The sequence below is a fragment of the Chrysemys picta genome, chromosome 5, assembly GCF_011386835.1.
Source record: "Chrysemys picta bellii isolate R12L10 chromosome 5, ASM1138683v2, whole genome shotgun sequence".
Taxonomy (NCBI): domain Eukaryota; kingdom Metazoa; phylum Chordata; order Testudines; family Emydidae; genus Chrysemys; species Chrysemys picta.
In genome coordinates, this window is record NC_088795.1 from 83,096,678 (window position 1) to 83,113,297 (window position 16,620).

At 39.7% G+C, this 16,620-nt stretch overlaps 1 protein-coding gene across 3 annotated transcripts in view; it reads left to right on the plus strand.

Annotated features, from left to right (window-relative positions):
• FAM149A (family with sequence similarity 149 member A) overlaps positions 1-13,913 on the plus strand; it is a 72,461-nt gene extending 58,548 nt beyond the window's left edge. For all 3 annotated transcript variants that reach the window (XM_005282046.5, XM_005282043.5, XM_042841977.2), the window contains exons 5-14: positions 2,088-2,213; positions 2,656-2,832; positions 4,106-4,296; positions 6,049-6,203; positions 8,114-8,217; positions 8,421-8,648; positions 8,944-9,064; positions 10,646-10,774; positions 11,261-11,339; positions 12,986-13,913. In XM_005282046.5, the coding sequence (XP_005282103.3) occupies positions 2,088-2,213; positions 2,656-2,832; positions 4,106-4,296; positions 6,049-6,203; positions 8,114-8,217; positions 8,421-8,648; positions 8,944-9,064; positions 10,646-10,774; positions 11,261-11,339; positions 12,986-13,059 (1,384 nt within the window). In that variant the 3' untranslated portion in view covers positions 13,060-13,913. The remainder of the gene's footprint in view (positions 1-2,087; positions 2,214-2,655; positions 2,833-4,105; positions 4,297-6,048; positions 6,204-8,113; positions 8,218-8,420; positions 8,649-8,943; positions 9,065-10,645; positions 10,775-11,260; positions 11,340-12,985) is intronic.
• The last annotated feature ends 2,707 nt before the right edge of the window (positions 13,914-16,620 follow it).

The following is a 16,620-nucleotide window of genomic DNA, read 5'->3' on the forward strand; positions in this document are numbered from 1 at the left end:
AAGCTTGATACAGTGCTCCTCATGTTCTTCTCTAGTCTGGGTTGTTTCTGTATGCTCCATTTCTTTTCCAGTAATCTGCCAGAGCCTCTTGTTAAGGATTGCAAGTGTTTGTCAGGACTGGGGATGGAGGTTGGAAGCAGTTGTTCTGAGTGACTGGCTCCATTGGGAACTTGGTAGATTTCTGCTTGGAAATGTGTACAAGTTAATGAGTGAACCAACATTAACTTTGCCTCTGCAACCTTCTACCCTGTTAAATGAGGAATAGTGCACAGTTCTAGCACTATAGCCACATGATTTCTGAAGGAGCCATCCTACTAGGGGAGGTGTTAGCAAGAGAGCCACACAGCACTGTCGTTTTAGATTCTTGAGAGACCATTGCATTGGTCATTCAGTTCTCTGTGGATCTTTGGGCTTCCAAGTCCATATCCCCTTGTCCTTGTCTCTTGAGTGGAACATTCTTGCAAATCCTGTCATGTAGATTTTTCAGAGCTATATCTCCCCTCCACACACACAGATCATTTTTTAAAATCAAGTTTGGATGTTTTTCTCAAATATCTGCTCTAGGAATTATTTTGTGGAAGTTCTATGGCCTGTGTAATACAGGAGATCAGACTAGATGATCACAGTGGTCTCTTCTGGCCTTGGAATCTATGAATTACTGGAAAGGTATGGAAAAATTCTAGTGATATAGAAAAAGCCTGTCTGACATGAATGTCAGCTCTAGAAGAAATATTTCCAGGTACGAGAAGTTATGTGAACATTCCAGTGCTGAATTACAGGTGCTAAGCGAGTTTATTTTAGGTAATTTTGTACCACCTAATATTGAAAAATGCATGATGTGCCATGTACAAAAATAATTAACTCTGAGGTTAAAAAAAACCCCTTAGTTCTTAGTCAGGGCTAGATTGTGAACACCTTTACTCACATTGTTGAGCAATTACCAGAGTTTCTCCATTGACTCTAGTGGTACTGCTGCTGTGAGTAATTGTTCCCCAATGTGAGTAAGAGGTTCACAATCAGTCCTTCCATTTTCTGTAAAATAGGTAAGTCATACTGGTCTCCATTTGAACAGGTAAAAACATATTTAGTTGCTCAGACTACGTCTGAACATTGCCATTGATTTCAATAGGCACGGGATCAAACCTATTAAAAGAAAAGGCCTTTTCTTACTGAGTCAGTTTATAAAGTAGAGAATTTTTAATGATTAATGAGTTAGTGACTAACGAACATGACTCAGATCTTTCTTATTTACGGTGCCATTCAGTGAAAAAGTAGGTTTCTTAAGGAAAAGTTTCCAAGTATTTGAAAGAAGCTGAGAATCTCAGATTGAAATATACAAGTTCCTGCTTATTACCTGTAGATTCCCCTCAAGAGCCCTTGCAAATGTTTAGTGGAAAGCAATGCAATAAGTAATGAGCATTACTCGGATAAATAATGATCTGAAATTTTCTGTTTCACAAAGTGATTGTGTATACATTAAAAGAAAAATAAACGTTTCCCCCCAATTACAACCTACACTTATCTGGTCTCAATTTCAATAACGTACATTAGCAGCCACCTTTATAAACATTTTGGGTCAGATCCTTTGTCGCCATGGAGGTCACTTTTGTGTTACTCCAGAGAGTTGTGCAGAGTGATGTTAAAGTAACCCTATTGGGATCGTGGTCTCCATCTATTTTAAAATTTTCTCTTTCTATATTATCTGATGGACTATTGATATGAGAGAGAGTTTTATGTTCTGTGTGCAAATCAACTTTTATAACATAGTTCATTTAGCTAGTGTGGGTGTTATCTGTTGTCCTTTCATTAAATGTCTGGCTATTTTTAAAGCTTATAGGCCAGATCCTCAACTGGTTTAAATTAGCATAGCTCTACTGGCATCAGTGCAGCTACACCACTTTATATTATCTGAGGATCTGGCCCCTTATATCCATTAATTACTCAGAATAAATGTATGGGAGCTATTATTAAATTATTTCTACCTGTTTGTTTGTTTGTATTGCAGGTGTCTGTGTTTTTCACATTGTTGCACTTCCTGTTATTCAGATTTGATTACATGTAACTACTTCACATTTTATATTTTGCAGGATTTTAGGAAAACAGCTCCTTTTTCCTAGAGATGAAGGCTTTCAGCATTTTCAGAGCAGAACGACTTGCTCGGTGTACACCAAATCTTTATTTGGCCTCTGTGAAAGCACTAGCAACACAAAAGAGTATGTTAACATTTTCATATATGTTAGTTTTTAAACATTTCTATTGACATTACATTTTTTTCATATATTCCTAATATTTACAGCAACTAAACTGTAACCACATTAACATAAAAAAACCTCAGTCACAAATACATAAACATTATCTCTTATAGATGATCAAATAAGTGAAAAGTTTGTATGCTTTATCAAAGAGTTTCCTTGATTGTGCAGCAATTGTACTGTGGGCTTTTAAGACCTTATTAGGATATCATTTCAGTATGTTGTCTTTGTGTAGTGGAAATAAAATTTACTTAGTCAAAAGCACTTCACTTTGATCTATCATATCTTTTCATAAGTTTATACGCATATAATTTTAATAACCTTAAAACACCTCAATATAATGCAGCAGCTGCCTATTTACACTTCTTTCCATGTATATTTAATTCTAATTCTTTTGTTTCAGGCTGTGCATTTCGGGATCTAAACTAGTTCCAATAGCATCCCCAGTACACAAATCATTAGACTGTGGTTCCCCAAGGATTTCTGTTTCTGACTCATCTGAGTATTCATTCCTGGAAGAAGAAATCTATGAGGTGGATGGAAAAATTGAAGAGTATCTTGCTTTTGACAACAAGGAGCTGTAAATAAATTATATATTTTTTGGAGAATATAATGAGAAACTATCATGAAATTGCTTAAAACCTGTGCTTTGCTTTTCTCTAAACCTACTTCCAATTAATTTAGAAAATTCCTTAGTCCTCACTCTCAGCTGTGGTTCAGAAGTACACCGTATAGCTCAAAAAGGGGGGATACAAAAGTGATTTTAAGCCCCCTCTCTGTTCCCCCCAACCCTGGGCTACCTATGTGTCCCCCAGCATAAGTTAAAGCAGCCTGAAGAGGGTTGTGAGAGTGCAGGGAAACCACATCTCCAGCGCTGGCTGTAGGGTTGGGAAGTTATGGTAAAGGAACCATTGTGCCCTCTCCACAAGAGAGGATCCCCTGTTCCTGAACTAGTTTGATCCTTCTGGGGCCAGCTACACCATCATTAGCATCACTTTCCACCGGCACATCTAGAATGCAGCCAAGGATGGGGCCTTTCTGAATTGAGATTATAGAGGTTGTTTTTAATATTTTTTTTTTTCATTTTGTTAAATTGTAATATGATATAGTTAATGTTAGAACAAGCATAGAATAAAATTTAGTTCCAGAAAGCTCTTTTCATACTAAGTGTATCCTGAGGCAGTGAGTAAGGGTTCTGTGATACACCTGTTCCCCAGTCCAGAGAGGAAGAGAGAGAAATAAAGAGGGGTGAAAATGTTCATATAATAATGGAAGGCTGGGTGTGGCACATGAGGTTTCATGGTTCCCTGCTCCGGCAAAGCTGCAGAAATCCCTCCAAGTCACTCCACATGGTCATGGCAAATGTGTCTGGATGAGCAGGATGTGGAGCTAAGAATCTATTCTACCTAATATTCCCCCCTTCAAAGCTGGTGGAATGGTATTTTCCTTAGGTGGTGGTGAGGTAAGGGGGTGTGGGATTCTAGCCCCAAATGCCCAAGTCCATCAGTTTTGTCTCATTCCTGCAATACTATCTATGTCTATGGCTGCTATATCAAGAGCCTCAAAAACTTCTTGCTATAATGCCCCAGTTTAATTTTTCATGTTGCTACCACCCCCATTCAATCAGCAAGAGGCAAAAAAAACAAAGTAAAACCAATTCATAATTTCAGTTTGGAGCAGTTCTGTTTTCTTCCAACAGAACTTGGATCATGTATAATATGAAACTTGATCTTTTAAATATAAACCTATTTTATGCTTTTCTGGATCCATAAGAAAGTATGTTAGATTCACTGTTTTTGTTAACAAAAACATGTAGAACTTGGTAATAAAGCTGAATTTGCTTCAATCATTAGTGATGATGAGAGTTTGGAACAAAAGAAAGCCCAGCTTGCTCGAAAGAGGAATAAACGTGGCATTCCTCCTGTTTCTCCCAATGCCTGTATCAAAGATGCAGTGGCAGCTGAAGTGTTTGATGGTGTCTGGAGCAATATAGTTGAAATATTGGAGGAGCTGATTAGAAAAAACTGGGAAACTGCTATCACAGGTACTCAGAGTTTTTGTAGATGGCACTTATAGAATTGTACTTGGAACAGTAATTTAATGTTAATTAAATATGGCTTAGCAAACATCTTTATTCATCTTCTTAAATGTCACTGTGTGTTTACATGGCACTTTATAAAATGCATGCACGTCCAATGAAAAGATTCTTATTGACTTCAGTGGGCTTTGGATCAGGCCCATAAAGAGAGGAGGTCTCTCACAAGAAGTGCTTCAGTGCAAGTAAGCGCAAAGAGATCCTTGGTGCATTATGTAACATGATGCCCCTTGGAAGCTCGTCAGCAGTAGAGATTGAATCTGGGGCCTGGGTATCTAAAAGCATTAGCATCTAGTGTTTACGCTAAAAGACCCGAGTTTGTTAGCAAAATCACAGTATAGACTCATCAAACTCTGTGTGGTCCAGCCACTAGAGGGGGAGAGAGAGCCACGCTGACTGTGGGTTATGCAGAGATTAACACAGGATGAAAGAACATAGTTCACTGTGATTAAATTTAATTCTTCCTGGTGTTTTTAACAGACTATTGCACAGAAAAGCAGAAGGTAAAGAACTAACTCTTGGTGAAATTTTGTGCTTTGGCATGTGCATGGGGTTGCCTTTAGAAGCTAATGGACTCTGCATTGTTTCTTAAAATGTATATTAATTGAAGAAACAATGCCAGAAAAACATACATAAAATCAATCTTAAATAAAAAGGAAAAATATATCAATGGAAACTAGTAAAATAATTAACTTCAAATTCATTTTAAAACTATGGCTGGTCTACACTTAAATATTCACAGCCCTGAGTGGTGTAGCTATGCAACCTAACCACTGGCATAGACACAGCTAGGTTGACAGAAGAATGCTTCTGTTGACCTAGTTACTATTTCAGGAGGAACATCTCCTCCCTAAGCAATGTAGAAACCCATTCCATTGCTCTAAGCTGTGTCTACACTATGGAGTTATGCTGGCATAGCTACAGTGCTGTAACTATGCCACTATAGCCCCTGTAGTATAGACACGGTCTAAGTAGAAGAAGTTAAATATTTGCAGTATTCTATGCTGGTAGAACTGAGTATTGCATGTGTTATTGCCAGACTACACAAGAATTGTTCAGGCCTCAAGTGAATTGTTTAGCTCAATATTATGAATTAAAGAGGGGGAGATTTAGGTTTGCTACCTTTTCCTCTAAGAAGGACATCCACTTGTGGAGAATAGGCTGTTAAGCAAAGTATGTGGGCTAGGACCATTGAGAAATTTAAGGGTATGATAGAAATAATGGCTTATACTTACTGAAAAAGTAGCAATGCAGCTTTTTGCAGGCAGGAATGGACTAAGAGGACATTTGGTTGCTTCTGTTCATACGTTTTTCTGTTTCTAACACACCTTACATGAGAATGTTTCAATAATGTTCAGCTGTTTTACCAGTGTTTTCTAAAAAATAAAAACAACTTACATTTCTTCCACATACATGGCCCAACTGATTTATCACGGACAGAGAAAATACAGTCATTTTGAAAATGTTTTTAGAAATAAATGCTTTTAATCTGACAACTAGTTTATTTTTAAATGTCATAAAGATTTAAATTAAAACTAATCTAAGACAAAATGTCATAACATTTATAATAAATGTTGAATACTGTTTATCTAGCAGATAATATGTCAAATCTGAGTCACTGATATTTTCCTACCATCATCAGTTTGTATAACTGCAGAAAAATTTGTTTCTTAATCACTTGTATATTCTACACTGGTGCAGAGAATGATGAACAGGTGGAGAAATTGAAAGCTATTACAAGTAAATTGCCACATCTACTAGTCTCCCGTATTACAGCAGATACAGCAAGTGTCCCCCCATCAAGAGGCTCTGAGGCACGAAGCACATCTTTTGGTTCACATTTTGTTCCATCTCAGGTAAAATATTGTTCCACAAAACAGAATTCTGTTTTCAGTTGGCCTAGGCCTTTTCTAACTTAGATCAGAAAAGTTTCCATTTTATTGATTATGCATATTTAAGGTATTTAGTCTGACTTTCCACCTTTGAGTTTGTTTTTTAAAAAAACACAAGTCTACATCATTGTTATAACCACCTTTTATTTGGACCCCACTTAGAGCCCAAAGACCCCAATTAGAATTGAGACCTTATTGTGTTAGGTGCTATAAAAACAGATGGCAATATTTCCTATTCACTTCCAGAAAATCATACCCTTTATATTGAGAGACAACCCTTCCCTTTCAATAGAACCATGAAAGAACTCTTCCCTGCAAGGTGCATGTGAAGTTCCAGCCTAACTCCCCTCATTCAAAACCCCTAACATCAGATTGTCTTAGTTGGTCCTTTTCTCTCTCTGCTCCCCACTGCATTATGGGTTGGTGGACAAAGAGACTTGTTCAGAGTCTGCCTCAGTGTTGGAACTTGGGAATCTTGGGTTCTATTTGAGTTTCTGGAGGTGAGTATGCTCTAGCAGTTACATACTCTTCTGCCTCTTTCCTCTAGCCTGTCCCTTTCTGACTCTGTCCCCTATGCTTCTGTTTCCCATAGCCTATCCCTATTCCATACAGCATGTCCCTGCCCCTGCCCCTGCATTCAAGCAGCTTTCTTCTTCTCCTCCTCCATGCTTCCTAGGCGGCCACAGGGGGAGCTTTGAGAAAATAGGAGAGACAGCCTCTCTGCTCTTAGGGCTTGTCTACACTTAACGGGGGATCAATGAGTGGTGATCTATGCACTGGTGGTGCACTAGTGAAGACCCACTAAATCGACCGCAGATCACTCTCCTGTTGACTCCTGTACTCCACCGGATTGAGAAGAGTAGGGGGAGTTGACAGGCGAGCATCTCCCATCGACATCGCATAGTGTCGACCCCGCAATAAGTAGATCTAAACTACATCGATTTGAGTTACACTATTCACGTAACTCAAATTGCGTAGCTTAGATCGAATTTTCCCTGCAGTGTAGTTCCAGTGCTTGGCACTGTAGTGGCCCAGGAGCCAGGAGTAAATTGCAGCCAAAAAAAAAGTCCTGTTCTGCCCCTGCAGCCTTGAGCTTGAGTAATATTTTGAGAATTTAGCTGCCATCCTCTAACAAACCTTTACTGAAGCAAGTGCAGACAGCAATGGTCAGAGGTTTATAATGTGGCCAAATTTGGATGGATTTTCATGGGGGCATTTCAAGTCACCTCTCTGTCCCCACAGCGACTCCTCTGCTAAATTTTTGAGTCCCTACTCCAAAGCATGGTAGAGCTTCTCTGTAAAGTGGTTGTAAGAACTTTTTAATATTAACAGAACATATATTTCACTAACCTCATTCTCAGAAATGGCCGAACCATTTTATCTGAAACATTTCAAAAAGTAACCAAATAAATTATATATAATAGCCTGAAGTGGACACATAATAAAAAAAATTATTAGCCTGAAGAAAAAACTTTAGGCAAAGTTATAGGGCCCTGTTTTCAGTTACTTACAATAGAATGGAAAAGCAACCTTAATTATAGTCATTGCTGCCAACTCTGCCTATAATAGAAATAAATAGTGGGGTACATATTACTTATGTTTGCAGTGATAATATTAAATAATTATTTCTTGTAATATGTATTGTTAGTCTTAGTTTTCAAGCTTTGTTTTGTGGAGTATTGACCCTTATTTATTTGCATTTTATCTTATATAGGGGAGAAATGTTCCATTATGATCTGAAGTGGGATTTCTCTTGCATAGTTTTTAAGCATCTTTTGACCTAACTATGTGAGTTTTGGGGTTTTTGAAGCCTTGCTTTGAAGAAGGTAATGAGACTGAAAGGTTAAATACATTTATTTTTTTGCTCTCTTTAGGTTCACCGTTTCTCCAGCAATTTTTATAGTGATTTGAATGGCGTCATGACAATTCAAGCTAAACCACTCCAACAGAGGCATGCAGGCTTGGCAGACAAGATACAGTAAATATTGATATGGAAATAGTATACTTTTTTATGCTGTACTTTGTTATTTTGGCCATATAAAATATGCTTTGGGATTTCAAAAATGTAATTAAAAATGCAGACATCTTTCTGTCAATAATAGATATTGACTGAGTTTTAATTTGTATAAGTAACAATTATATTCTTCTAAAAAGTGTGTGTTTGTTTTGTTTTCTCTCTAGGAATGAACAAGAAGACAAACAACATAACATAGGCTCCAGTGTTCTCAACTCAGTGCGGAATCGGCGGGGGCGAATTACTGATAACAGTATTCTCTCATCATCTCGGGTACTGCTGGCATCTTCTAGGAAAATGCCAACCCATCGTAGGCTACCATCTCTCACTTCAGACCCACTATGTTCAAAGACTCCTAATGTGTACAGTGATGAAGTCCTTAGGGGAACTAAACTGTGAGTTTTTAGTTTCACTTTCTTCTTCCTTGAGGTCAAGACCTTGCTGAACTTGAACAAGAGCATTAATTGTTACAGGGCTTAGTGAAGTATTGTAAAAGATTTGGGAACTAGCGCTGAGATTTCTGAAAGATTCCACACTTCATACAGAAAAATGAAGCATACATAAAGCATTGTTCTGAGAGCTGCCACTGCATTAAGTGTTCTGCTATTTACAGTAACTTAAACGTATTAAGAAATGTTGTCCCTGGTGTATTAGATGGAATATGAAATCTGTTTAATCTGAATCCTACAGGTATACTGGCTTAGATCGCTTGTCCTCTCCACTTGTACATACAGCCCGGAACAAGTTACCACCAATAAACACAGAGGCTGTTGAACAGTATCTTTCAGTACCTGGATCACGGCAAGGCTTTGTAAGATGTGTACTTGTTAATATTGTTAAAGACCATCAGTAACTTGAACAAAAAAATAAAAACAAAAAAAATTCCCCAAACCCACTTTGCATCACTAGTTGAAATTAGTACTTTGGGGAGAATTGCATTCAATCATATTTTATTGTGATACAAGGCCTTAACATATGTGAGAGTTTATAGTTACATTTGAAGGGATATTGGGAGGTATTTTAGGCCCCAAATGTAGGTCATTTTAAAGACATTTTTTTTAAATTAAATAATTTGTTCTTGAATTTCTAAAGAGCAGATATAAATGAATTTTATATTTGTGTTTTAGATTTATATATTGCCTTGCAGTGTTTTGTTACATTGTGCTAGTGTGTGAGAAGTAGAAAATGAAATTGACTAAAAGTGAATATAAATAAAAGTGAAACTGTTCCATTTTCATTGTCCAAGAAGCATGAAGTACAAGAAAAGAGAAAAATGATGAAAAGTAAACTAGAATTTTGAAATTATTTCAGTTTGAATAATGTACTTCCCAATATTTTTAAAATTATAAATATGGACATACATGAAGAAACCCATAACCTTTATGGTTTTGTATGTTTTTATGCTCCTTTATGAGAGGAAGGATGGTGTAGCAGTTGAGGCACTATCCTAGGACTTAGAAGACCCTGGTTCAACTCCCTACTCTGGCAAAGACTTCCTGTGTGACTGTGAGCATGTCACTTAGCTTCACTGTGCCTCACTTCCCCATCTCTAAAATGGAAATAATAGCACTGCTCTATCTCACAGGGGTTTTTGTGAGGATAGATATGTTAAAGATTATGAGGTAGCAGCACCTAGCACTTGGCATCCTCTCGCCTAGTGGAAATTGCAACCCTAAATTAGGTGCCCAGATTCCCTATACAATGCATGGAGAGAGTTAGATGCCTAAAAAAGGATTCACAGAAGCCAGCAAACTGAGCAGGAGCTGCATAACCTAGCCAGTAGAAATGTTGAGGAGAGGGGTGAGGTCTAAGCGCTGCCCCTCAAAGGATGCTAGGTGCCTAACTCTGTGCTGGGAGGGAGGTGCTTCCCTCTGCTCAGGATTCCTAGCTGTAACCTCTTTCCTGGAATTAGTCATTGTAGCCAAGGCAGTCCTTTCTCATGAAAAGTGGTGGTCCTGCACCCCCACTCCTTCTACTAAAAACCCAGTGGTTAGAGGACTCACCTGGGAGGTGGGAGACCCTCCTAGACATCTTTTATCATAGGTACAGTAGGTCTAGCATAACCCTCTCAAATTATGTAGAACATGAGACATAGACACATGCTATTAACACAGCTATCATTCTTAGTCTTAAATAGAACCTCTTGCAATTACACTTACCCCCTCCTACTCTCTATAAAACATGTTATCTTAATTTTTAGACACTTGAAATCCAATTGAAAAGCCCAACCTAGTAATTTTAAAAACTCTTAACTTGAGCCTTTTACTTAGTGGAGAATTAGCTCTTTGCTTTTTTTTTTCTTTTAATTTAAGCGAAGGTCAAAAGGATTCTTATTTTCGCCATGCCAATATTTGCATTTATTTCAATGCTCAATTTTCTTTTTCTCTTTCAGCATAGAGGGCGGTATCCTCATAGTAGAGTGTCAAGTGCAGTACCTGACAGTACAGAGCGACGACCACTTAGAGAACGAACTGTCATTATTGATCAGTTTTCAAGACCCAACACAACTCACACATTCAGGGTGGGTTTTTATGTGATTAGAGATGTTGGGCCAGACATCTGTGGAAGGCGGGGGCAGAGAGAGATGCAGGACACCTGCCTCCCCGCCACTGCCACCACCACTTTTATATGACTGCAAAACAGCCTCCCACAGTAGCAGACCTTGTGATCTCAGGAGCCCAGGGACTGCTTACTCCTACTCCCTCCAGAGAGCAGGATGTCTAAAAGAGGGTGGGACCACGTTCCTGCACCCTATCTACACTGGTCTGAAGAGTGGGGTTAGTGTGCTGGGAAGAGAGATCTGCTGCATCCTAATGAATGAAGCAGATTGCACAACCTCCATATGCAAGAAAGATGCCTGTGGAGGCACAATTTCTCTTATACTCCTTCTAGGGCAGTGCAACTCCGCCACTGACCTCTGTGCTAGGCTATGGTGCGAAAGTCACAATCAGATCCTTAATCTGTGAGAGGACCATAATGAACAAAAATATTTCCCCCCTTTTTACAGTCAGACACCCCTCATAAAAGGTCATTGACGCCCATGGATTTTGCTAACAATACATGGACAGGTCAAGGCTTTTTAACAGGTAAGCAAAACCAAAAGATTAATATAAAAAAAAGCTGTACTGCACAGAACTCCTGGTGAAGGGGAAATTGGGGGAACCTGGTGTGGAGCACACAGAGCCTCTGACATGGGAGGAAGAGGAGAAAGGAGAGCATGGAAGAAGTGGGAATGATGGGGATAATGGAGACCCTGGTATGGGTGGAGAGGGAAATGGGGAGGCACACAGAGCCCCTGGCAGGGAGAAGATTGGTGGAGTTCCTGAAATAGAGGGGAATGGGAGGGCAGCATGCAGGGAGCTTTTGCGGGGTGGGAAGGAGGGCGTGGAGGAATGCAAGGAGCCCCTGGTGTGTATAATAAGCTCGGCCTACAAAAGCTATGAAGTGCAATCCCCTCATTGTAGGTTCCATATAAATGGCAACAGTGGCAGTGTTTGTTTATAATTTTTTTCAGACACTCATAGATGTGTATTGCACATGACATTCCACACTAGATTATAAAATGTCTAAATATACTCCATATAATTATGATTTTTTATTGGCTGAGGTTGCAAAAGCTTTACACCCAACTTGATGGCATTTCTCTGTTTGTCTGTCTATCTATGTAATGCGAAAACTTTTGAACACTGCATCTAATCAATTCCAAAATATCCGAGTCCCTTCTAAGCATCAGTGGCCAGAACCCTATTATTTTTTGGGGCAAGAGAGGGAATGGGTGGCAATTATTATGAGTGGCATGGGGGAAAAGGTGAAAGATTTGCAAGCAGAGTCCCTGCCAAGGGGGATGGGGAGAGTGGGGGGGGATATTTGGAAGCCCCTTGCATGGGGGGAAGGAGGGAGACAGACCCTTTGGCATAGGGAGATGAGGGGAGGAGTGCATGGGATGAAGTGGGAATAAGGAGACACAGAGCCACTGGCATTAGCGGGTAGAAAGGATTGGCCCTTACATGGGAGGAAAGAGAAATTGGGGGCACACAGAACCTCTGGCAGCGAGGAGACTGGGGGGGAGTTGCAGGGAGTCCCTGAAAAAGAGGGGGATGGTATGGTGACACATAAGAAGCTGGAGGTGGGGGGAAATGGAGGGATGCAAGGAGCCCCTGATGTGTGCGATAAGCTTGGCTTACATGAGCTACGAAGTGTACAAGTCCCTCATTCATTATTAGTGTATTCAACATAAACAAGTAATTTTAATGTGAAAAAGAAAATAGAAATGTTTTGTTTATAATGTTCTTTAAATCAAATCTTAAATTAAATTAAATCATTGTTGGATTTCAGCTAAGGTCTTTCCTTTGCTGTACCAGCAAAACAAGCAGGTACTGGATGTGGAATTCGGTATTTATATGGGGCTCTCTAACTTCTGGGATAAAGCAGTAATTTTTATGTTAGGTTCCATTCAGACAATGAAAGTCTGCCATTCCACACATTGTGTGTCCATTCTCATTTCTGAGAATTGTAGGTTTTCCTGAGTTTTGGATAATTCTTTAGTTAAAGCATTGTCCAGAGAAACTAATACAAACCAAAAGAACTACGTGGATAAAAAAAGGTGACGTGTGTGAATACAATCAAGCTAATAAATGTTCTTCTAAAGGAGGCCTACAGAAGCAACCCAAATACAGGGTTGGTGTGACTTTTGGTTATGGTACACTTAACAAATAATGTTTTGTATTTTCAGGCTCACAACATTACTCCAAATCCTTTCAAAGAAATCCATCCACTTCCAGGAAGAGATTTCAAGTAGCCTCTTAATACAACTTTGAAAGAGATAGAAAATCCATGGCAGTAAATGGAGGACTATACTTCTCGGCCTATTAGCTACTGTCACAAAGAATAAAGAAAGAGTACTGCAGCATACTGTATGCTGCTTCGTCTTCCAGTCCTGGGCATATGTGTATGGCCTTGTTCAAAAGTAGCATCAGCAGAGACTGGAACAAAATGAAAGAAAAAGAAAATAAAACCAATGGTTTAAATCTGGACTGTAGGAATTTGGTGTCTTTCCAGGGTAAAGATGAGGCCACTGTCTCTTTCACACACATACACTGACTTAGTCCTTCATTTGGGAAGCAACTTCATAGTTCTGCTTCTCTGTTGGCAGAAGCAAGTAACAACCTGCTCAAATCCCTGTAGCTGTATTCCCCTTCCCCTCTCCAGTGTTACAGGCATTTTGGATTGTCCCTGCACTGATTATGTACAAAGTTAATGTCTTTTTAAATAAGAGTTTGTACTACCCAGTGTTTATCCCTATTATGTCCTTTCTCTTTTCTAGTGTCAGACTTTTTCTGTTGCTCTTTGTAAAAATTGCCTGCCCCTAGCCTTTCTTCCTTGTTTAATTTATCTTCATCTGAACAGTGATTAGAGAGCTGTATTTCATTCATTATTAGTAATTAAGCTGTTCAATATGTTAAGTGTTCTGTAGCTCAAATGGAGTTGGTCTCAGGAAACAACAGTTGTCTTGTTAGGCTGAATTATTCCATACATTCTCAAGATTTGAACCTGCTCGCTGACCTGTGAATAAGACAGTTCTCACTTACCAACCCAGTTATTATTGAAGTTTTTTAATGTTACGTACTAATGTAAAACCTAATAAAAATTCCTGTATCTAATCCTTCAGCAGATTTATTTTAACATTAAAATATTTACTTAATGAATAGAGGCAGCATTTCATAGTCCTTGCATCTTTTTAGACCATACAAAAAAAACAAAAAGTAACTTAATTTTTTTTGTTATTCATTATATGTAGTGCAGTAGTGCCTAGAGGGCACTGTCAGGATCAGGACTCCAGTGTGTTAGTCCTGTACATATACACAATAGGTAACAATCCCTGCCCCAGAGAGTCTACAGTCTAAATAGTTTAATTAATTAAATTAATTAATAGTTAATTAATTAGACAAGACAGACTAAATTTCTCTGTCCCCATTTCCCCTACAACTTTTAGTGACTTTCCCAAATCACCCAGCAGGTCAGTAGCAGAGGTGAGAATAGAATCCAGGTCTCCTGAGTCCCAGTCCTGTCCCCTGTTCATGGAACAACACTACTTCTTATCAGCCATCCCTGCTCAGGAAATTGTCATGCAGCACTGTGAGCTCTTTGCTTGGCACAGTTCCCAGCAGCCAATCTGATTGCTTGTAGAAGAGGTAGGGGATACTGATGGGGAGTGCTCTGAGGTGTAGTTAGCACCCGTGGTTTGGCAATAAGTGGTCTTCAGCTGCTTAACTTGCTCCTGGTATTGATCACATGCTGGTGGTTCCCCAATGCTCCCAGATTTTCCAAGATACTTTTGTACCCATGATCATTTCTTGTGCTCTGGTGAAGTCAAATGTCTTGCTCTCCTTCCACTGCAGTTTTACCAGAATCTGGTTGTGTTCCTCTGGTCAGCTAGCAATGTGCTTGATGTAGGGTTTCTTCTTAGTGACGGACATAGCTAACACACAGTAGATTAACAGTGTTTACAGTTGAGCAGTCTGCATGGAAAGGAAGGGTTAAACACAGAGAGTTGTATTTGAACCAGGAGAGTGCTTCCGGTTCCTGGGAATCAAGTGGTAAGTTTGGGGTAGAAGGGTTGGGGGACACAGGCCTAGGGGATTGTGAGATAGTGCTGGCAGACTCTCTGGATTTGAGCTTGGTGACCCAGGCATCAGCTGTGTCCACATTGTAAAATGACTGGCTTTTACCCATGCCACAGTGGGACTCTGGCTTGGACCCATATGCCTGGGTGAGGCTACAGGCCTGAGAGGTTTCTGGCACAGGTCATAAGGCTTTGTGTGTGGACAGTAGGGGAGTTTTGGCTTAAACCTGAGTCTGAGCCTGAGATCACTACGCCGTGTAGGGATCACTAAAGTGTCTGGGATGAGAAATAATGGAATGGGCCAGGCAACTGGTGAAAAGCCAGTATGGAAGGAATTAGGTGGCTGATGGAAAAAATAGTGGAGAGGAAGCTGAGTTGGTATATATTTTTTGACAGCAAAAGCAAAATTTGTTCAACAAAATGGCCATCTTACTGACACAGCATGAACACCACTGGTTGGCTGAAGCAACACTAGTCACAGCTGTAGAGGGTGAACAGCGTGGGGGAACAAAACTTCTCCTGAGACAGAGACTATACGTGATTTAGGGAAACAATACTATGCTAAAAGAACTAGTGCTATTTTATTAAACCATTTTTGAAATTGGGTGGAAAGTAGAATGGGTAGGAGTCTTTCAAAAATTTGACTCCCCCAAAAATAAAAAATTGAGCTAGTCTAGCCAAGGGTAGAGTCTATAGTATAATCTGTTACAATTAAAAGAGTGTCTACAGTGATAGTGCCTTTTAAAGTAGCAAGTTTTACAGGAAAATAATTATACTTATCTCAAAGAACTGGAAGGGACCCCAAAAGGTCATAGAGTCCAGCTCCCTGTCTTCACTAGCAGGACCAAGTACTGATTTTGCCCCAGATCCTTAAGTGGCCCCCTCAAGGATTGAACTCACAACCCTGGGTTTAGCAGGCCAATGCTCAAACCACTGAGCTATCCCTAACCTTTTTAATAAGCATTTCTAAGTATTAAAATATTCTAAGGGAAATATGTGATGATATTTAACTCATAAGAGGAGTGTTGTGTTTATCTTGGATATGATGTTTGAGTGTCAAACTCAATATTATGCCTGTGTTAAATTAAGACACTTCTTGAGTAGTCTACTTCAAGTTAAATATGTTTTCTGTTGGATTCAAGATTGTATAAACATTTCCAAACAGACCAGCAAGCAATTAGCTATAAGCTCCTTAATACTTTTTGTTCTTTCCTAGTGTCTGAAGCCTCGGAGACAGGTCAAACGGAGAAATTTGTCTAGGTCTTGCTCTAAAGGTCACAAGGCATCACCTTCAAGTGAGATGGAAATACAAGAACCCAAATTATTGATAGAAGAGGCCATGTCTCACAAAAATATAGATTAGTTAGTATTAAGATTTTGTCCCAGTTATTTTTAGCAAAAGTCAGGGACCGGTCACGAGCAATTAAAAAAAAATTAATGGAAGAAAAATAACTGACAAAATGGGACTGATGGGAGCAGGCCTGAGACCTGAGTCCCACTTTAGAAGGAGGGGTGTGTCCAGCACCCGCTGCCTGGGGTGGCTGGGAGCTCTGGGGTCCACCCACAGTGGGTCAGAACTGCAGTGACTGGGAGCACCGATGTCCCTCTGCCACCCTTAGTGGCTCAGAGCGCTGGGTCCCCCCGCCACCTACTGCATCTGAGAGCTGTGGGGCTCCCACCTCCCTTGGTGGCTCAGAGCTCCAGGGCCCTCACCAGCTGACAGCTCTGGCCTGCCACCCTGGGGA